Source organism: Anomaloglossus baeobatrachus, chromosome 8, assembly GCF_048569485.1.
Source record: "Anomaloglossus baeobatrachus isolate aAnoBae1 chromosome 8, aAnoBae1.hap1, whole genome shotgun sequence".
Classification (NCBI taxonomy): domain Eukaryota; kingdom Metazoa; phylum Chordata; class Amphibia; order Anura; family Aromobatidae; genus Anomaloglossus; species Anomaloglossus baeobatrachus.
Genome location: NC_134360.1, coordinates 134,923,403 through 134,938,781, shown reverse-complemented (window position 1 = coordinate 134,938,781; position 15,379 = coordinate 134,923,403). Strand labels below are relative to the sequence as shown.

The 15,379-nt window shown below is 44.3% G+C and overlaps 1 protein-coding gene across 1 annotated transcript in view; it reads left to right on the top strand.

Moving 5' to 3' along the window:
- The window catches only part of HMCN1 (hemicentin 1), a 921,797-nt gene that overhangs the window by 265,741 nt on the left and 640,677 nt on the right, over window positions 1–15,379 (top strand). Inside the window, exon 30 of the mRNA XM_075322013.1 lies at window positions 10,065–10,219. Coding sequence (XP_075178128.1) covers window positions 10,065–10,219 — 155 coding nt within the window. The remainder of the gene's footprint in view (window positions 1–10,064; window positions 10,220–15,379) is intronic.

The window sequence follows — 15,379 nt, the reverse complement described above, 5'->3', positions numbered from 1 at the left end:
AAAGAAGCAGATTTGGCATGCAATAGATTGAGTAAAAGAGGTTATCCCAAAAATTATCTAGAAAGAGCCAGAAAATTGGTGGACAATATGGATAGAAGCCATTTATTGTTTACAAAGGGGAAAAAAAATAATTATTTTGAAAATGTTTTGGATAAAGTTACATTTAGTACATCTTATAGCCCCCAGTATAATAGTATCATTTCAATTATTAAAAAATATTTGCCTGTTTTTTGCCAGGATAAAACTTTAAAATCATTAGTAGATAACAAATCTATCTCCTTTGTGGCAAAATGTGCTCCGATATTAAGTTCACTATTGTCTCCTATCCTTTAGGCCCCTTTCACACGTCAGTGATTCTGGTACATTTGTGCTTTTTTTTAAACGTACCAGAATCACTGACATACGCAGACCCATTATAATGAATGGGTCTGCTCACACATCAGTGATTTGTCACTGCACGTGTCTCCGTGCAGCGTACCCGCGTGTGCGTGATTGCTGCACGGAGACATGTCCATTTTTTTCTGGCATCACTGATGTTCCACGGACCAGGCAGTGGTGTGGTCCGTGAAACACGTGCCAGAAAAAAACGTGCATTTAAAATAATAAACATTTTAACTCACCCGGCATCCAGCGATGTCCTCTGCAGCCCGTCCTCCCTGCTGCTTCTAAGCCGGCTGATTACTGTCGCGCATATTCATTATGCGCGACACAGCCGACCCGGAAGCAGCTGCTGCAGGGGTCAGCGCCGGCCGGATGCTGCACCACAGGAGAACTCAGCACCATGGAGAGCGGGAGCGGGCGCAGGTGAGTTGATTTCTAAGTGCAATCACGGGCCACGGATAACGGAGCCCGGATTGCACTTAGACAACCCACGTGTGCCGTGATTCACGGCACACGCAGGGACATGTGCGTGTTTTACACGCCAGTGAAAAACGTCACTGTTTTTCACTGACGTGTGAAACGGGCCTTATAGGGATCCTATGTCATCTAGTTCCAAAGACATGAACTGGTTAAAAACCACAGGTTTCTATGGGTGTGGAGCAAATGTGTGCAAATGTTGCAAGTATGCTAAAAAATCCAAAACATTCACCTCCATGCACAATAAAAAGAACTTTGACATCCTTTCATACATCAACTGTAATACTGCAAATGTCATTTATTTAATTAATTGTGAAATTTGCAGCAAACAGTTCGTAGGTTGTACAATGAATACCCTAAAAAAATAATCAGAAAACATCTTTCTGATGCTGCTAATTTACCAATAGCGGGGGCATCTGTAGTTTCCCGACATTTTTCACAAGTTCATGGAGGTGATGTTAGAGGTTTTTCTTTCTTAGGTATAGAACAGGTTAAAAAACCTAAGAGAGGGGGAGATTATCACAAAAAAATCCTGGCAAGAGAAAGCAAATGGATGTTTCTCTTAGACACCAGTCTCCCATATGGGTTCAATAACAGAATGGATTTAGCGATACATTACAGCTAATGCCTATTATAATGTTGGTCTCTAGCTTCTTGTTTTATTATCGCATCATTGCTTGATTCCTTCATTTATCCCTTGTAATTTTTTGATATTTCTGTCATATCACACCTTTGTTTATATACATGTTTTGTGTTTTTATCATACTGAAATCAGATAACATTGTTCATTACAAGCTCTGTTCACATTTATGTCTGTTCTCTCGAGCTGGTTCAGGAATGTATTGAGTTAACATTTGGGTTATTACTGACACCTGTTACCACCCTCAGCTCACTGCCCAGGGAAAGATATCTCTTATTTAAGAATGTCTGTGCATTCCAGATCCAGCTTCAGACCGTGAAGAAGGCGGCTTATCTTTACCACCGAAACGCGTAGTCTCTTCAGCATGACGCTTGCACCTTGTTACTGAGCTCTGGAATCTTTTTTAATCCATCGTCAATAAATACTGGATTTTAACTACAAACCTGAAGTCTTCTCATCTGCTGGATCTCTCCATATTGATTTCCTATATATCTATATCTAACTATCTATCTATCTGACTATGTGTATATTATATATATATATATATATATATATATATATATATTATACAGTATATCCATATCACATTTCTGTATTTGTCATTGCCCTGTAGGTTCTTAAACACAATTACTCAAGGTGTTCTATAATAATCTATACTAACTTTATAGTGATAGTATAGAAGTGAATTAGGGACGAATGGGCAGATTATAAACCCAATAGCATTACATACATGTATAAAATCATAAAACAATTTGATACAAGTGAAACAACACTTATGCCAGTGGCTCAGCATAATTACAAATAAAGTGGTGTAGAAGCACTTACAGCTTTTGCTTTAGGGTTCACGTGCTTTCCTACAGAAAATGTATTGCTTTATCTTCAAACAAAATTACATTTTCTCTGGATCAACCATGGTTCAAATTACAACTTGTACAATTGCGTACAAACAAGTAAGTTTGTGTTTAGAAACTCAAAATTTAAATTCAGGATAATAAAACATGAACATCAAAGCCAAATATCTTTAGTAACTATTCTATTATTCATTTATATTAATTTTGAGACTAGATGCTGCAATGAGGGTTTGTAGAGAAGACACAAAGTAGAGTCCAAATAAAATACAACCAACCTGATCAGGAGAAGCAGCTGGTTCCGGTAAAAATAGACAGATTCACCTAAGTGACAGAGAGCAGTACAGTACATATTATTCAGATAGAGCTTTAGCAGTTTTCCAGTTAATAATAACTCTTCCTTAGGCCTGTTTCACACGTCAGTGAAAAACACAGACATTTTTTACTGAACTGTTAAAAACGCATATGTCCTTCTGTGTGCCGTGATTCACGGTACACGTGGCTTGTCCATGTGCAATCCGTGATATGTGATCCTTCATCCGCAATAGCACATGGAAATATACTTGTGACGCCCCAGGGCTATAGGGTACTCGGTCCCGGGCGTGTGTGACACTCAGAGGGAGTCGTAGTCGCAGCCGATGCCCTCTTCCGTGACCCTGGGGGTCGGTCAGATAAAAAAGGGGTTTAAAAAAATAAAAGGGAATAAAAATAAGAGTTCTCAACTACGCCACTTGCGGGGTGCGGCCAGGTTTTTGGGGCCGCCGCTTCAGGGTCCAGCTGGGGCTGATGGAGTGGTACAGCTTAGCTGTTTGAGCCCTCTGCAAGAAGGAAAAGGCCCCAGCAGTTGGGGATTTTAATGGGGAACCATCTGTGTGAGTGCACGGGGCGAAAATAAAGAGTCCACACTAGTATTGCAGTTTCAACTTGCCTTGCTTTACTTGTCATACTTGGACCCGCTGGTGCCGATTCCAGGTGTTCCCGCTCCCCTTGTTCTCCGTGCCAGCTGTGACCTGGGTTGGCTGTCATCCGTGCACACCTGTGGTGATTGGACTCCCGTGGCCTGGAGCAACTTGGGAGTCCCTTCTCTTCAGTTTTGGTCCTACTGCTGGCAGCCTGGACTATTTAAGGGGTTCAGTCATGAGTCCCCTCTTCACTGCTTGTGCTTCAAACTTTTTTGGGTTGGCGATGGACCCTCGAGATCTTCTCACCTGGCAGAGTTAACAGCTGACCATAAAGTGTCCCGCTGTCCTAGGGTCTGCACCCCGCCTTGTGCTGAGTCCTGTGAGCCTTGGTTCCAGACTTCCCACGGTTCCTGGAGTCTAACACTTCCACAGGTAACCCACAGTGTCTGGAGTGCTAGTTCCATACTCCACAGTCCCTCACTCCTATTACAGCACTCCGTTGTTACTTCAGGTCTTTTCTGTACTTTTCGCTCTTTTCTCCTCACAACTCCTTTACTCCTTCCTTCACACTCCTTCACTTAACTTCTCTCCTTCACTTCCTCAGTAAAATTGACTACTTCCTGTCGCCAACTTCCCAACTGACCACTGGCCCCTGCCCCTCGCTGGGTCTCTCCCTACAGATTGGGTATCTACTATCTAATAAGTGCCCTTCCCTTTTACCTGTTGCTAGGCAGTCTCCTAGTCTGGTGTTGGGGTTGTGTATGTGGCCAGAGGGTGCTGGTGAACTGGCCGACATGGATATTCCGGGGTTTGGGTTTCCACTGGTTACATTTGTGGCACCTGGTACTCCAGAGGTGCTACATTCTCACCTGTCCCTGCTCCTGCTGTCCGTGCTGCTGAACTCTTCGGCTCTGCTGTGTTTCTGCCCCCGCTGCAGCTACTTCCGGGTCGACTGTGCTGTGCATAACTGAATATGCATGACAGTAATTAGCCATCTCCAAAGCAGCAGCCAGCAGAGGCCAGAGACAAGCAGCACTGGAGAAGGTGAGTGAAAATAAAAAGCATTTTATAATGTACGTGATTTTCTGGTACGTGTTTCATGGATCACACCATAGTGTAGTTTGTGGGACATTATTGATGCCAGAAAAAAAGGGACATGTCTCCGTGCCAAGCACAACGACACGTATGTACACCGCATGGAGACATGGAGAAATCACTGATGTGTGCGCAGACCCATTGATTTTACTGGGTCTGCGTATATCTGTGATTCTGGTATGTATAAAAACTAGCACATACGTACCAGAATCACTGACGTGTGAAACAGGCCTTAAGCCTGCTTTACACGTTGCAATTTCGCATACGATATCGTATGCGATTTGCAACGCCCCCATCGTATGTGCAGCACGTTCAATTTGTTGAACGTGCCGCACATACGATTAACCCCTGTCACACATACCTACCATACGACCTCGATGTGGGCGGCGAACGTCCACTTCCTGGAGTGGGAGGGACGTTTGGCGTCACATCGACGTCACGCGGCAGCCGGCCAATAGAAGCGGAGGGGCGGAGCTGAGCGGAACGTAAACATCCCGGCCGCCTCCTTCCTTCCGCATTGTGGGCCGGGAGCCGCAGGAGACAGGTGAGATCTGTTCATCGTTCCCGGGGTGTCACACACTGCGATGTGCGCTACCCCGGTTACGATGAACAATCTGACGTTCAATTCATCAGGAATGAACGACGTGCATGCGATGAACGGTTTTTCGTTCAATAGCAATTGCACGTCGCTGTCACACGCTACAACATACCTTACGATGCCGGATGTGCGTCACTTACGACGTGACCCCGCCGACACATCTTAAGATATCTTGTAGCGTGTAAAGCTGGCTTTAGACTGGTTTCACACAACCGTATTTTCTACATCTGAGAAAAAAGTATGATTATGCTAATCCGACTTTAATGTAAGTGTGATCAGAGTAGGATCCATTTTTCTCAAGTGTTGAGAATTAAAAAAAGGTTACTCCTCCTTCTCCATTCTGCCCATACTTGAAAATTGCTATGCACTTTGGGTGCTGTCTGATTCTTTTCACGCACCCATAGACTTGAGTGACTGAGTGCCATCTGATTCTCGGAGGCAAATTTTGCAAGCTGCGATTTTTTTCCTCAGAACACTTAGTCCAAGTAAAAAAAAAAAAAAAAAAAAAAAAAAAAATCAGATGTGTGAACTGCCTCATTGTCTAATATTGGTACAAGTGCAATCTGATGGTTTGTTGGATAGCATTAGGACAAAAGATACGGTCGTCTGCACGAATCCTTAGAGTATGTGGACATATCATCTTTTTCTGGCAGATTGTGTCTGAAACCATGAAGAGACTAAAGGCCGCTTTACACGCTGAGATATCGGTACCGATATCGCTAGCGTGGGTACCCGCCCCCATCTGTTGCGAGACACGGGCAAATTGCTGCCCGTGCCGCACAACATCGCCCAGACCCGTCACACATACTTACCTGCCCGGTGACGTCGCTGTGACCGGCGAACCGCCTCCTTTCTAAGGGGGCGGTTCGTTCAGCATCACAGCGACATCACAGTAGCGTCACTGAACCGCCGGCCAATAGAAGCGGAGGGGCGGAGATGAGCGGGACGTAACATCCCGCCCACCTCCTTCCTTCCGCATAGCGGCCGGGAGGCAGGTAAGGAGAGGTTCCTCGTTCCTGCGGTGTCACACGGAGCGATGTGTGCTGCCGCAGGAACAAGGAACAACTTCGTTACTGCAGCAGTAACGATTTTTGAGAATGCACCCCCATGTCACCGATGAGTGATTTTGCATGTTTTTGCAACGATGCACAATCGCTCATAGGTGTCACATGCAACGGCATCGCTAATGCAGCTGGATGTGCGTCACAAATTCCGTGACCCCAACGAGTTTGCATTAGCGATGTCGTAGCGTGTAACGCCCCCTTTAGGCTATGTGCCCACGGGCGCTCGTACCTGCGGATGTGTCCGCAGGTACGAACGCATGTTTCTCGCAAAAAGAGAGCCTCAGCACCACCAATGAATAATATGAAAACCACTGTGCCAAGTACCTGACAAGACATTGGAACAACAATTGATACAAAAGGCACCAGGGTTCAGGATAATAAATAATAACTTGGCATGGACCTTGATTAGTGCGAATAATATAAATTTTATTATACATGGGGTGAAAAAACACTCACATTTAAAATCATTTAAAAACAAACATACACAATACTGTTTCCTGCATGGTTCAAACTTGGCACATATTCAATAATTCTGGGAAAACACACAATCCAAGATCAAGAATGGACTCTGTCCCCTAGGGAACTGTAAATACTCTATATATGCATCCCATATACAATCAAGTGTGCCTGCATTGCACCTACTGGTTGAGGGAAGCCCTAAGCCTACCACCAGGTAATATAAATCACAGCTGAAATAGCCAGATTTAAGTCTCAATCACGACTATACAGGATTACCCAGGCAGCAATGCAAGGTGCAGGAATCTCAGTACAAGACCCGACGCGTTGCGCCAGTCAAGCTGGCTTCATCAGGAGAATGTCACCCTCCAGTATTTCTGGGGCTATGTATATCAACCCCATATAACATTCGCCCTATCAGAGCACAGGAGAAATAATTATAACATAGAACACAGGTGTCCTACCAGGCTGAAAACGGCCTCTGATTTGTCCATATAAGGGAATTCTGGATCACATGGAGCTCCTCCATTACACGTGCGGCCAGGAAGGAATCCCCTGGTAATGGCCACTCCTCCTCCTTGTCACATGGCCACCTGTCATACACGCGATCACGCATCTGATACACAGCGCTGCTGCGCTGAACCAAATGCATGATCGCTATGCAGTGCTAAGGTGGAACGCAAACAAGCGTTTCACCAACCGGAAATGACGATATGTAAACCCGGAAATGCAGCATTAGAATTTTTCGCACTAATCAAGGTCCATGCCAAGTTATTATTTATTATCCTGAACCCTGGTGCCTTTTGTATCAATTGTTGTTCCAATGTCTTGTCAGGTACTTGGCACAGTGGTTTTCATATTATTCATTGGTGGTGCTGAGGCTCTCTTTTTGAGGGTGTTGTTTTGGCAGGTTTGCTGAGTCTTTGCACACCATTATTGCATTATTAATGTATATTTTGGTATTGTATATATGATATTTGGATAAAACTATAATGGCTTTGGACCTTGATGCTAGAGAGGCAGGATGGAAGGATAAATCCATGGCTATTTTTCAGGTCAAGGATACACCAGGTACTATGTCTCAGAATAGTGACTTTCAAGTAGTTGCTAATAATTTAACTAATCTACATAAGAAATATACTCGGGTGTGGTGGAATGTTAACAGTTTGGAGGAGTATTTGCGGTTATCAATCATTCCCAGGGGACTTAGAGTCCAAATATTTACGGCCTGGGAGGCGGATGAGAAATTTAAAACTACTTATGAATCAGGATTGGATAATAGGATAACATGGGGAGTGACTGTACATGCTAAAACCTGTGGATTTATCTGGAAAATCCAGAAAAATCCGCAGGTTTTCCGCGGCAAAATCTGCAGAAACAAGGTCCCGTGGGCACATAGCCTTAAAGAAGTGACCTTCCATTCTTTAGGGGGTTCTCATTGGAAGTTGCCATTATTTTTTATTTAAATTTTTTTATAAAAAGATAAGAAAAACATGCCAAATAGGATACTTCAGGAAAATATATACTCATGCCGAAGTGAAAATCACTAATAGAACCGACAAGAAAGGTCATAAACATAAAATCAAGATTTTATTATGAAAATAGTAAAACCTGGTAATGACAAAAATAGGCTCACAATTACAATACACAATGAGGGTAACAAAATAACAACTAAGGGTGGCTTTACACGCTGCAACATCGCTAGCCGATGCTAGCGATGGCGAGCGTGATAGCACCCGCCCCTATCGTTATGCCGATATGTGAAGATCGCTGCCGTAGCGAACATTATCGCTACGTCAGCGTCACACGTATTTACCTGCTCGGCGACGTCCCTGTGACCGGCGAACCGCCTCCTTTCTAAGGGGGTGGTTCGCTCGCCGTCACAGCGACGTCACTAAGCGGCCGCCTAATCAAAGCGGAGAGGCGGAGATGAGCGGGACGAACATCCCGCCCACCTTCTTCCTTCCTCATTGCTGGCGTGTGGCAGGTAAGGAGAGGTTCCTCATTCCTGCGGCGTCACACGAGGCGATGTGTGCTGTCACAGGGACGAGGAACAACTTCGCCCAAGCGACAGCAGCGATAACTGGGAAAGGACCCCCATGTCAACGAGGAGCCATTTTGGACATTTTTGCAATGATCCAAAATCGCTCCTAGGAGTCACACACAACGAGATCGCTACAGCGGCCGAATGTGCGTCACAAAATCCGTGACCCCAATGAGATCGCTGTAGCGATCTCGTAGCGTGTAAAGCCCGTTTAACACCAGGTAGTAGGTAATGTATACATTTCAGGCCGTTTGGCATAGGCGGCTTTCACCAACATCCTTGTTATTCACATTTTTAAAGTGTGCTGCTTTGCACTAGTCTCTTTACTTCAGTATTTCCCCATAGGCACTATATTCAGTTGCTGCCAAGCTTTAGTCACTTTCTGCTATAACATATTTACATTGATTTATCAATTTATCAATTTTGCTGCTACACACTTGCTACCTCATATGATCATGGGGTATTGCGGTATATAGAACCTGTGACCATTTCCTAAGGTATAGGATCTCCTCAAATACTTCATTCTATCAGACATACTGAAAGATATTTGCATTTTTCACATTATGGGAGCACCTTTTGCCTATTTTTACCAACATCTTAATACATTTATTATTGGAAATGTGGTCATAGCACTAAGCACTTTATTGTTCTGTAATACCGCTGCTAAACACCAGGGAATGTTCTTGTCCTTATTTGATTTTATATTTCACCTCTGTCTATGGTAATTTTAAACTGTATATTAATAAAATTCAGATTTTAATATTAACATTCTGTCACTATTCCCATTATTTTGGATCTCAGTGAGTTCTCATTAGGGTTTTTTTTGTATCACACAGGTAAAAGAGAAGACCGGGTTTATGCCGCGCTAAAAACCACTGATGCGTGTAAATTAAAAGATTTCCTTTTTATTGGACAGTGCCTACGCGTTTCAGAGACATCCGTCTCCTTCCTCAGGAAAAGAAATCAGGATGAAGAATTTGCATGAGCATTATGCTATCGACCTTGAAGGACCTGTGGTGAGGTCATACCCATGTGATCAGAATGGGCGGAGAGTCAGGCAACAGAAAAATGTTGCTTACTGGTATCAACTTTGTTGGCTGAGGCCCCGTCCCTTCTGGTCACATGGGTATGACCTCACCACAGGTCCTGCTAGGTCGATTGTATAATTCTTATGCTAATTCTAACAGAGGGAGGGAGGGAGTAATATATAGAAAGAGCCCGATAAAGCCAGTATAGCACTGGCTTTAAGTTATATAGGAAAATCCTGGTGATTGGTTCCCTTTAAAGATACCATGTACACATACCAGGGGTAGAAATATCCTTCGTGCAGCCTGTATAGCCACACAGAAGCCCAAGAGATAGGGGGCCCATTTGTACTTTCGAAACAGGAGGAATCGTGCATTATGATGAGCTCTTGGGTTGCAAAGGGCCCATATATTGTACATAGGGGCCCTTTTCTGTCTGTGTCCACCAGTGGTATATACAGTACCTTTAGATGTGTTCCTTTACTCAAACTTGCTACATAGTGATCTCATAACTATAACTTCTTTTTATTGTAGATTACTTGTTGTGGGCGATCCTAATGTAAATATTTTGGAAAATGGACAAGTTCTTTATATAAAAAATGCACACCTAAGTGACAGAGGACATTACAAATGTGTAGCATCTAATCCTGCTGGATCCCAAACTAAGGAGACTAAATTAACTGTGATTGGTAAGTTCCAAAATTCCATCTGTTGTCTAATATTGAAAATTGTGCTCAAGAAATAGAAGAAACCTGACAAATATAAACATATATTACAGTTACAATATAGAACTAAAAAGCCTAGTTTAGAAAATAACCATACACTGCTCTACAACTATCGTAGGAAAAGGGGAAAACAACCTAGGAACAATTTTGCAGTATGCAGAGGCCTTCTTACTGTGTTTTTCGCTTTATAAAACACACTTTTGTTCCCCCAAATTTTGGGGGAAAGTAGTAGGTGCATCTTATAATCCGAATATACGGGGGGGGGGGGTTATATATATATATATATATATATATATATATATATATATATACATACATACATACATACATACATACATACATACATACATACATGCATACATACACACACACTATAGAGTCCAGGGGAGGTGGGGGCAGCTCTGGAGCGGTGCTGGGGGCTGGTGAAAGCTGCGGGAGACAGCGTTAGATCTCCTGCTCCCGCTCATATAATATGCACTGCCGCTGTCCATCACCGTGGAGCTGAAACCGCACCGCAGTGATGGGCTGGGGCAGCGGCACATATTATATGTGCCCGTGCCCCCCTTTGATCGCATATGCCCCCCCTGTGTCAGATATGGCCCCGATGCTGCTGCCAATATTAAAAAAAAAACAACTCTTTATTTACCTCCTCCAGCGCTGATCTCCGGTGTCTCCTGCTGCCGCTGTGATCAGGCACGCAGAAATGATATCACTCTGCTGTGCCGATCACATGACCGGCACCGAGAACCAGGAAGTGCAGGAGCTCATTAGCATGGAGCGAGACACGAGGGAGGACAGCACTGGAGAAGGTAAGGAAAGAGTGGGGGTTTTTTTTACTATGGGTAGCAGCATGGGGGCCATATCTAACATAGGGGGAGGTGTGCCATCCATAGGGGCCCATATCTAATACAGGGGGAGGTGTGCCATCCATAGGGGGCCATACTAAACACAGGGGGAGGTGTGCCATCCATAGGGGGCTATATCTAACACAGGGGGAGGTGTGCCATCCATAGGGGGCCATATCTAACACAGGGGGAGGTGTGCCATCCAAAGGGGGCCATATCTAACACAGGGGGAGGTGTGCCATTCATAAGGGGCCATGTGCCATCCATAGGGTGCCATGGGCAGCACAGGGGGACGTGTGCCATCCATAGGGGGCCATGGGCAGCACAGGGGGATGTGTGCCATCTATAGGAGATCTGTGCCAGCTATAGGAGACGTTTGCCAGCTGTAGGAGATCTGTGCCAGCAATAGGGGATGTGTTCCAGCACAGGGAGACGTGTTCCATAAATAGGGGACATGTTCCATCAATAGGAGACATGTGCCAGCAATAGGAGACGTGTGCCATCAATGGGGGACATGTGGCATCACTGGGGGACATGTGCCAGCACAAGGGGGCTATATTCAATATAAAGCGGCCATATCCAGATTAAGGGGGCTAATTTTAGGATGGGTGGCTATGAGGGACATATACCCTATATGATTTGTTAGATGGACACTGGCATTATAAGACGGACCCCATTTAGCATTAAAAAAAAAAATTCTCTTTTCCTTCACCAAATTTGGGGGTGCGTCTTATAATCAGGTGCGTCTTATAACGTGAAAAATACGGTATATACCTTCCCTCATATATAAGATGAAAGTGAAGATCTTCTAGCTCAGGGCAATTCTTACAATTCATGCAGATAATGAAATTAGTATTGAACAAGTCACCAATTTTCTAAGTAAATATATTTCTGAAGGTGCTTTTGACATGAATTTCTCACCAGATGTTGGTAACAATTCAGCCAGTCCACACAGGCAAAGAAATCAAACAATAGATGCCCATAAATTAAGTTATGTGTCATAATAAGAAATAAAAAGCTATTGAAAAAGTGTACAATAGGGTCTTACCAGATATTAAGGGGAGATGTACAAGACATGACACTCACCTAGAGAGATTGGGTAAGTAACAACCCCTATGCAAGCCTGAGATAATGGTGGTGGCTTCAGCCCCATGAGAGTTAAATTTCAATGATGTAGAGGAGAGACGGGATTAATGCTGCGCTGCTGCCGCCGAAGTAATAGACTATTGATTTTAATCAATTCTTCCACATTTTACAGGTATAAGAGTTTCAGGGGTTAAAAGCCTCCTTCATCAGGACAAAGGAAAAATCATCAATGATTTGTTGATTTTTCCTTTGTCCTGATGAAGGAGGCTTTTGACCTCTGAAACCCATATAGCTGTAAAATAAAGAAGAGTTGATTAAAATCAGCAGTCTATTACTTCGGTAGCAACGCAGCATTAACCCCGTCTCTCCTCTCCAGCATTGTAATATAGAGAAATGACACAGGGAAAAAGTATTGTACACATGAAGAAAGAGGGATGCCAAAAACATGGAAAGTCATGATACCTGCTTAAATCTATCAGTAATTGGAAAGCAATCCTGCCATTTAGTAAAAAATATCAGCTGGTGAAACTGATGGCCTATAAAATGGTGTCTCATTACCAAGGTGCCACACAAGAAACATCTCATGATGGGGAAAAACCAGTGAGCTCTCTCAAGACTTTAGCAACCTTATTGTTGCAAAGCATACTGATGATATTGGTTACAGAAAAATTGCTAAACTACTGATGGTTCCAGTAAGTAAAGTTGTAGCCATAATCCGGAAGTGTAAAGAACATTATATGATCATGATCATCATCATCATCATCATCTCTGCAACATTTCAGACAGAGGAGTGAAAAGAATTATCAGAAGAGTTGTCAAAGAGCCAATAATAATCCGTGGAGAGATATGGAAAGACCTGCCGGGGTAGAAAAAAAATGATAATTGGGTGTGGCTTGGATTGTGGCCATGGTCAAATTTGCCATGACATGCATTAAACACACTGCATTATTTGTCTCCTGTGCCTCTACATCCAAAGCAGAGTCTGTCCCTTTAATGCTGGCTTGCATATGTCTGCTGATCTGATCGGAGATCCACCCACGCCTGTTAGCTAGTTAAATCCCGCTGTCAATCCCCTTTCGCTGTCAATCCCTTTCGCTCCATTAAAAATAAAACAATAAAAAAATACACATATTTGGTATCATCTCATTCAGAAATGCCCGATCTATCAAAATATAAAGTAGTTTAAGCTGATCGGTAAAGGGCATAATGACAGAGAAATCAAACCGCTTAAATTATGTTTTTTTGGTTGCCGCAACATTGCAATAAAATGCAATAACAGGCAATCAACACATCACATCTACCCAAAAATGGTATAAATAAAAATGTAATTTCAAGACAAAACATAAGCCACAACTGAGCCCCCGATTCCCGGTCTCGGAATATAGCAAGATACTACAAGCATGCTTTACCTTTTACATAGTTATAGTTACATAGTTACATAGGCTGAAAAAAGACCTAGGTCCATGTAGTTCAACCTTCCTCCACCAATTATATATTTTGTCATTAAGTAATTTATAACCGACAATGTCATGTGTACTGAGGAAATCATCCATTCCTTTTTTAAAACCTGTTATAGTATCTGCCATTACTACCTCTTGTGGTAGGGCATTCCACAGTCTGACTGCTCTAACTGTAAAGAACTCTTTCCTATTTAGCTGCCAGAATCTCTTTTCTTCCACTCACAGTGAGTGCCCCCTGGTCCTTAGTATTGTCTTTGGAAGGAATAAGTCATGTGCCAGTGTACCGCCCCGCGCTTGGCTGCAGCCGAGCCGCTCGGATCCGGGCTCGTTGGTGGGTGGCTCGAGTGCCTCCAGATCCAGGGTCACTTCGCTCTGAAAGGGGATGCTGGCGCTTTTGGTGGGGGTTAGGTAGGTGCACGGCCGGAGCTGCGCTTGAGTTCGTGACGCCACCCACGGGATGTGGTGAAGGTAGACACCACCGCTGCAGTTACGGGGCACCCGGGGGAGATGTTATGCAGTAAGTTGTTAACCCCTTCGTGGGCAGGGATGGTGGCCCCGGGGCCCGTTGGGGATAGCTGGGCGGTGCGCGGCCGGATGGCACTGTTGTACTCACTGTTATTGACACACACAAGTCTCTGGTAAACCAAGTTGATGGTGGTCAGTGCCCGCAGCCGGCTGCATCTGGTCCCCCACCCGGTTCGGTGGTCTTGGCCTTTCTCCTGCACCGTGTTGTGTACTTGGGCTGCCTGAGCTTCAGCGACGGGAGTCCGCTCCCCGGCTTTGTGAATGTCGGGAGGGCCCTTTTGCCCGCAGACGCTGGCCCGTGGGGTCTCTCTGCCTGTGTGGTGGCTTTCTATCCCCCTCGTTGAGTTGTTGTCTTCATTCAGGACTTGGGTGGGAAAGGACCTATAGTCCAGACCGCAATCAGTTAATTAACTCAGTCCAGTGGATTCTGGACCTCGTTTCAGGGTCTGAGTACCCCCCTGTGTGCTCCGGTTTCCGAGTCGGTTCCCCAGGTCGGTACCAGCGGGCCACTACCTTGTCCCGGTCCACCACGGTTCCACCCAGCCATCTTCCCGGCTCCTGCAGGCTAAGGCCACCGTTTGCCTCATAGCCAAAGGTGCCCGGGCTCCAACCCCGGCACCTGTCAGACTCCTCTCACTACTGACAACTACTGAACTCCACTGCCTGTGTTTCCTGCCTCAGGCTCTCTGAACTCATCGGTGGGCGTGGTCAACCACCTGGCTCCGCCCCCTGGTGTGTCCATTAAGCACTGAGGGAGGTGACTAGGTTTTAATGGTTGTCTGATGACACCTTTTTGGGGGACAGGTGTAGTGTGGGGGTCTATCTGTGACTACCTAGGTAGTCCAGGGCATCACACCAGTCCTTTATATTGACCACGCATGTATTTATATATATATATATATATATATATAAATGAATTTTCTAAGTTAAAAAAAATCTAACTTTTTCAACCTCTCATCATATGGGAGGCCTTCCATTCTTTGTAATAATCTAGTTACCCACCTTTGAACTGAGTCTAACTTCTGAATTTCTTTTTTAAAATGGGGAGCCTAAAAATGGATTCATATTCTAGATGTGGTCTTACAAGTGATTTATAGAGGGGTAACAATACAATCACGGGATCTAATCAATCTTTTTATACACCCTAAAATCTTGTTTGCTGTTGCAGCTGCTGCCTGACATTGAGTGCTGCTTCTCAACTTACCTGT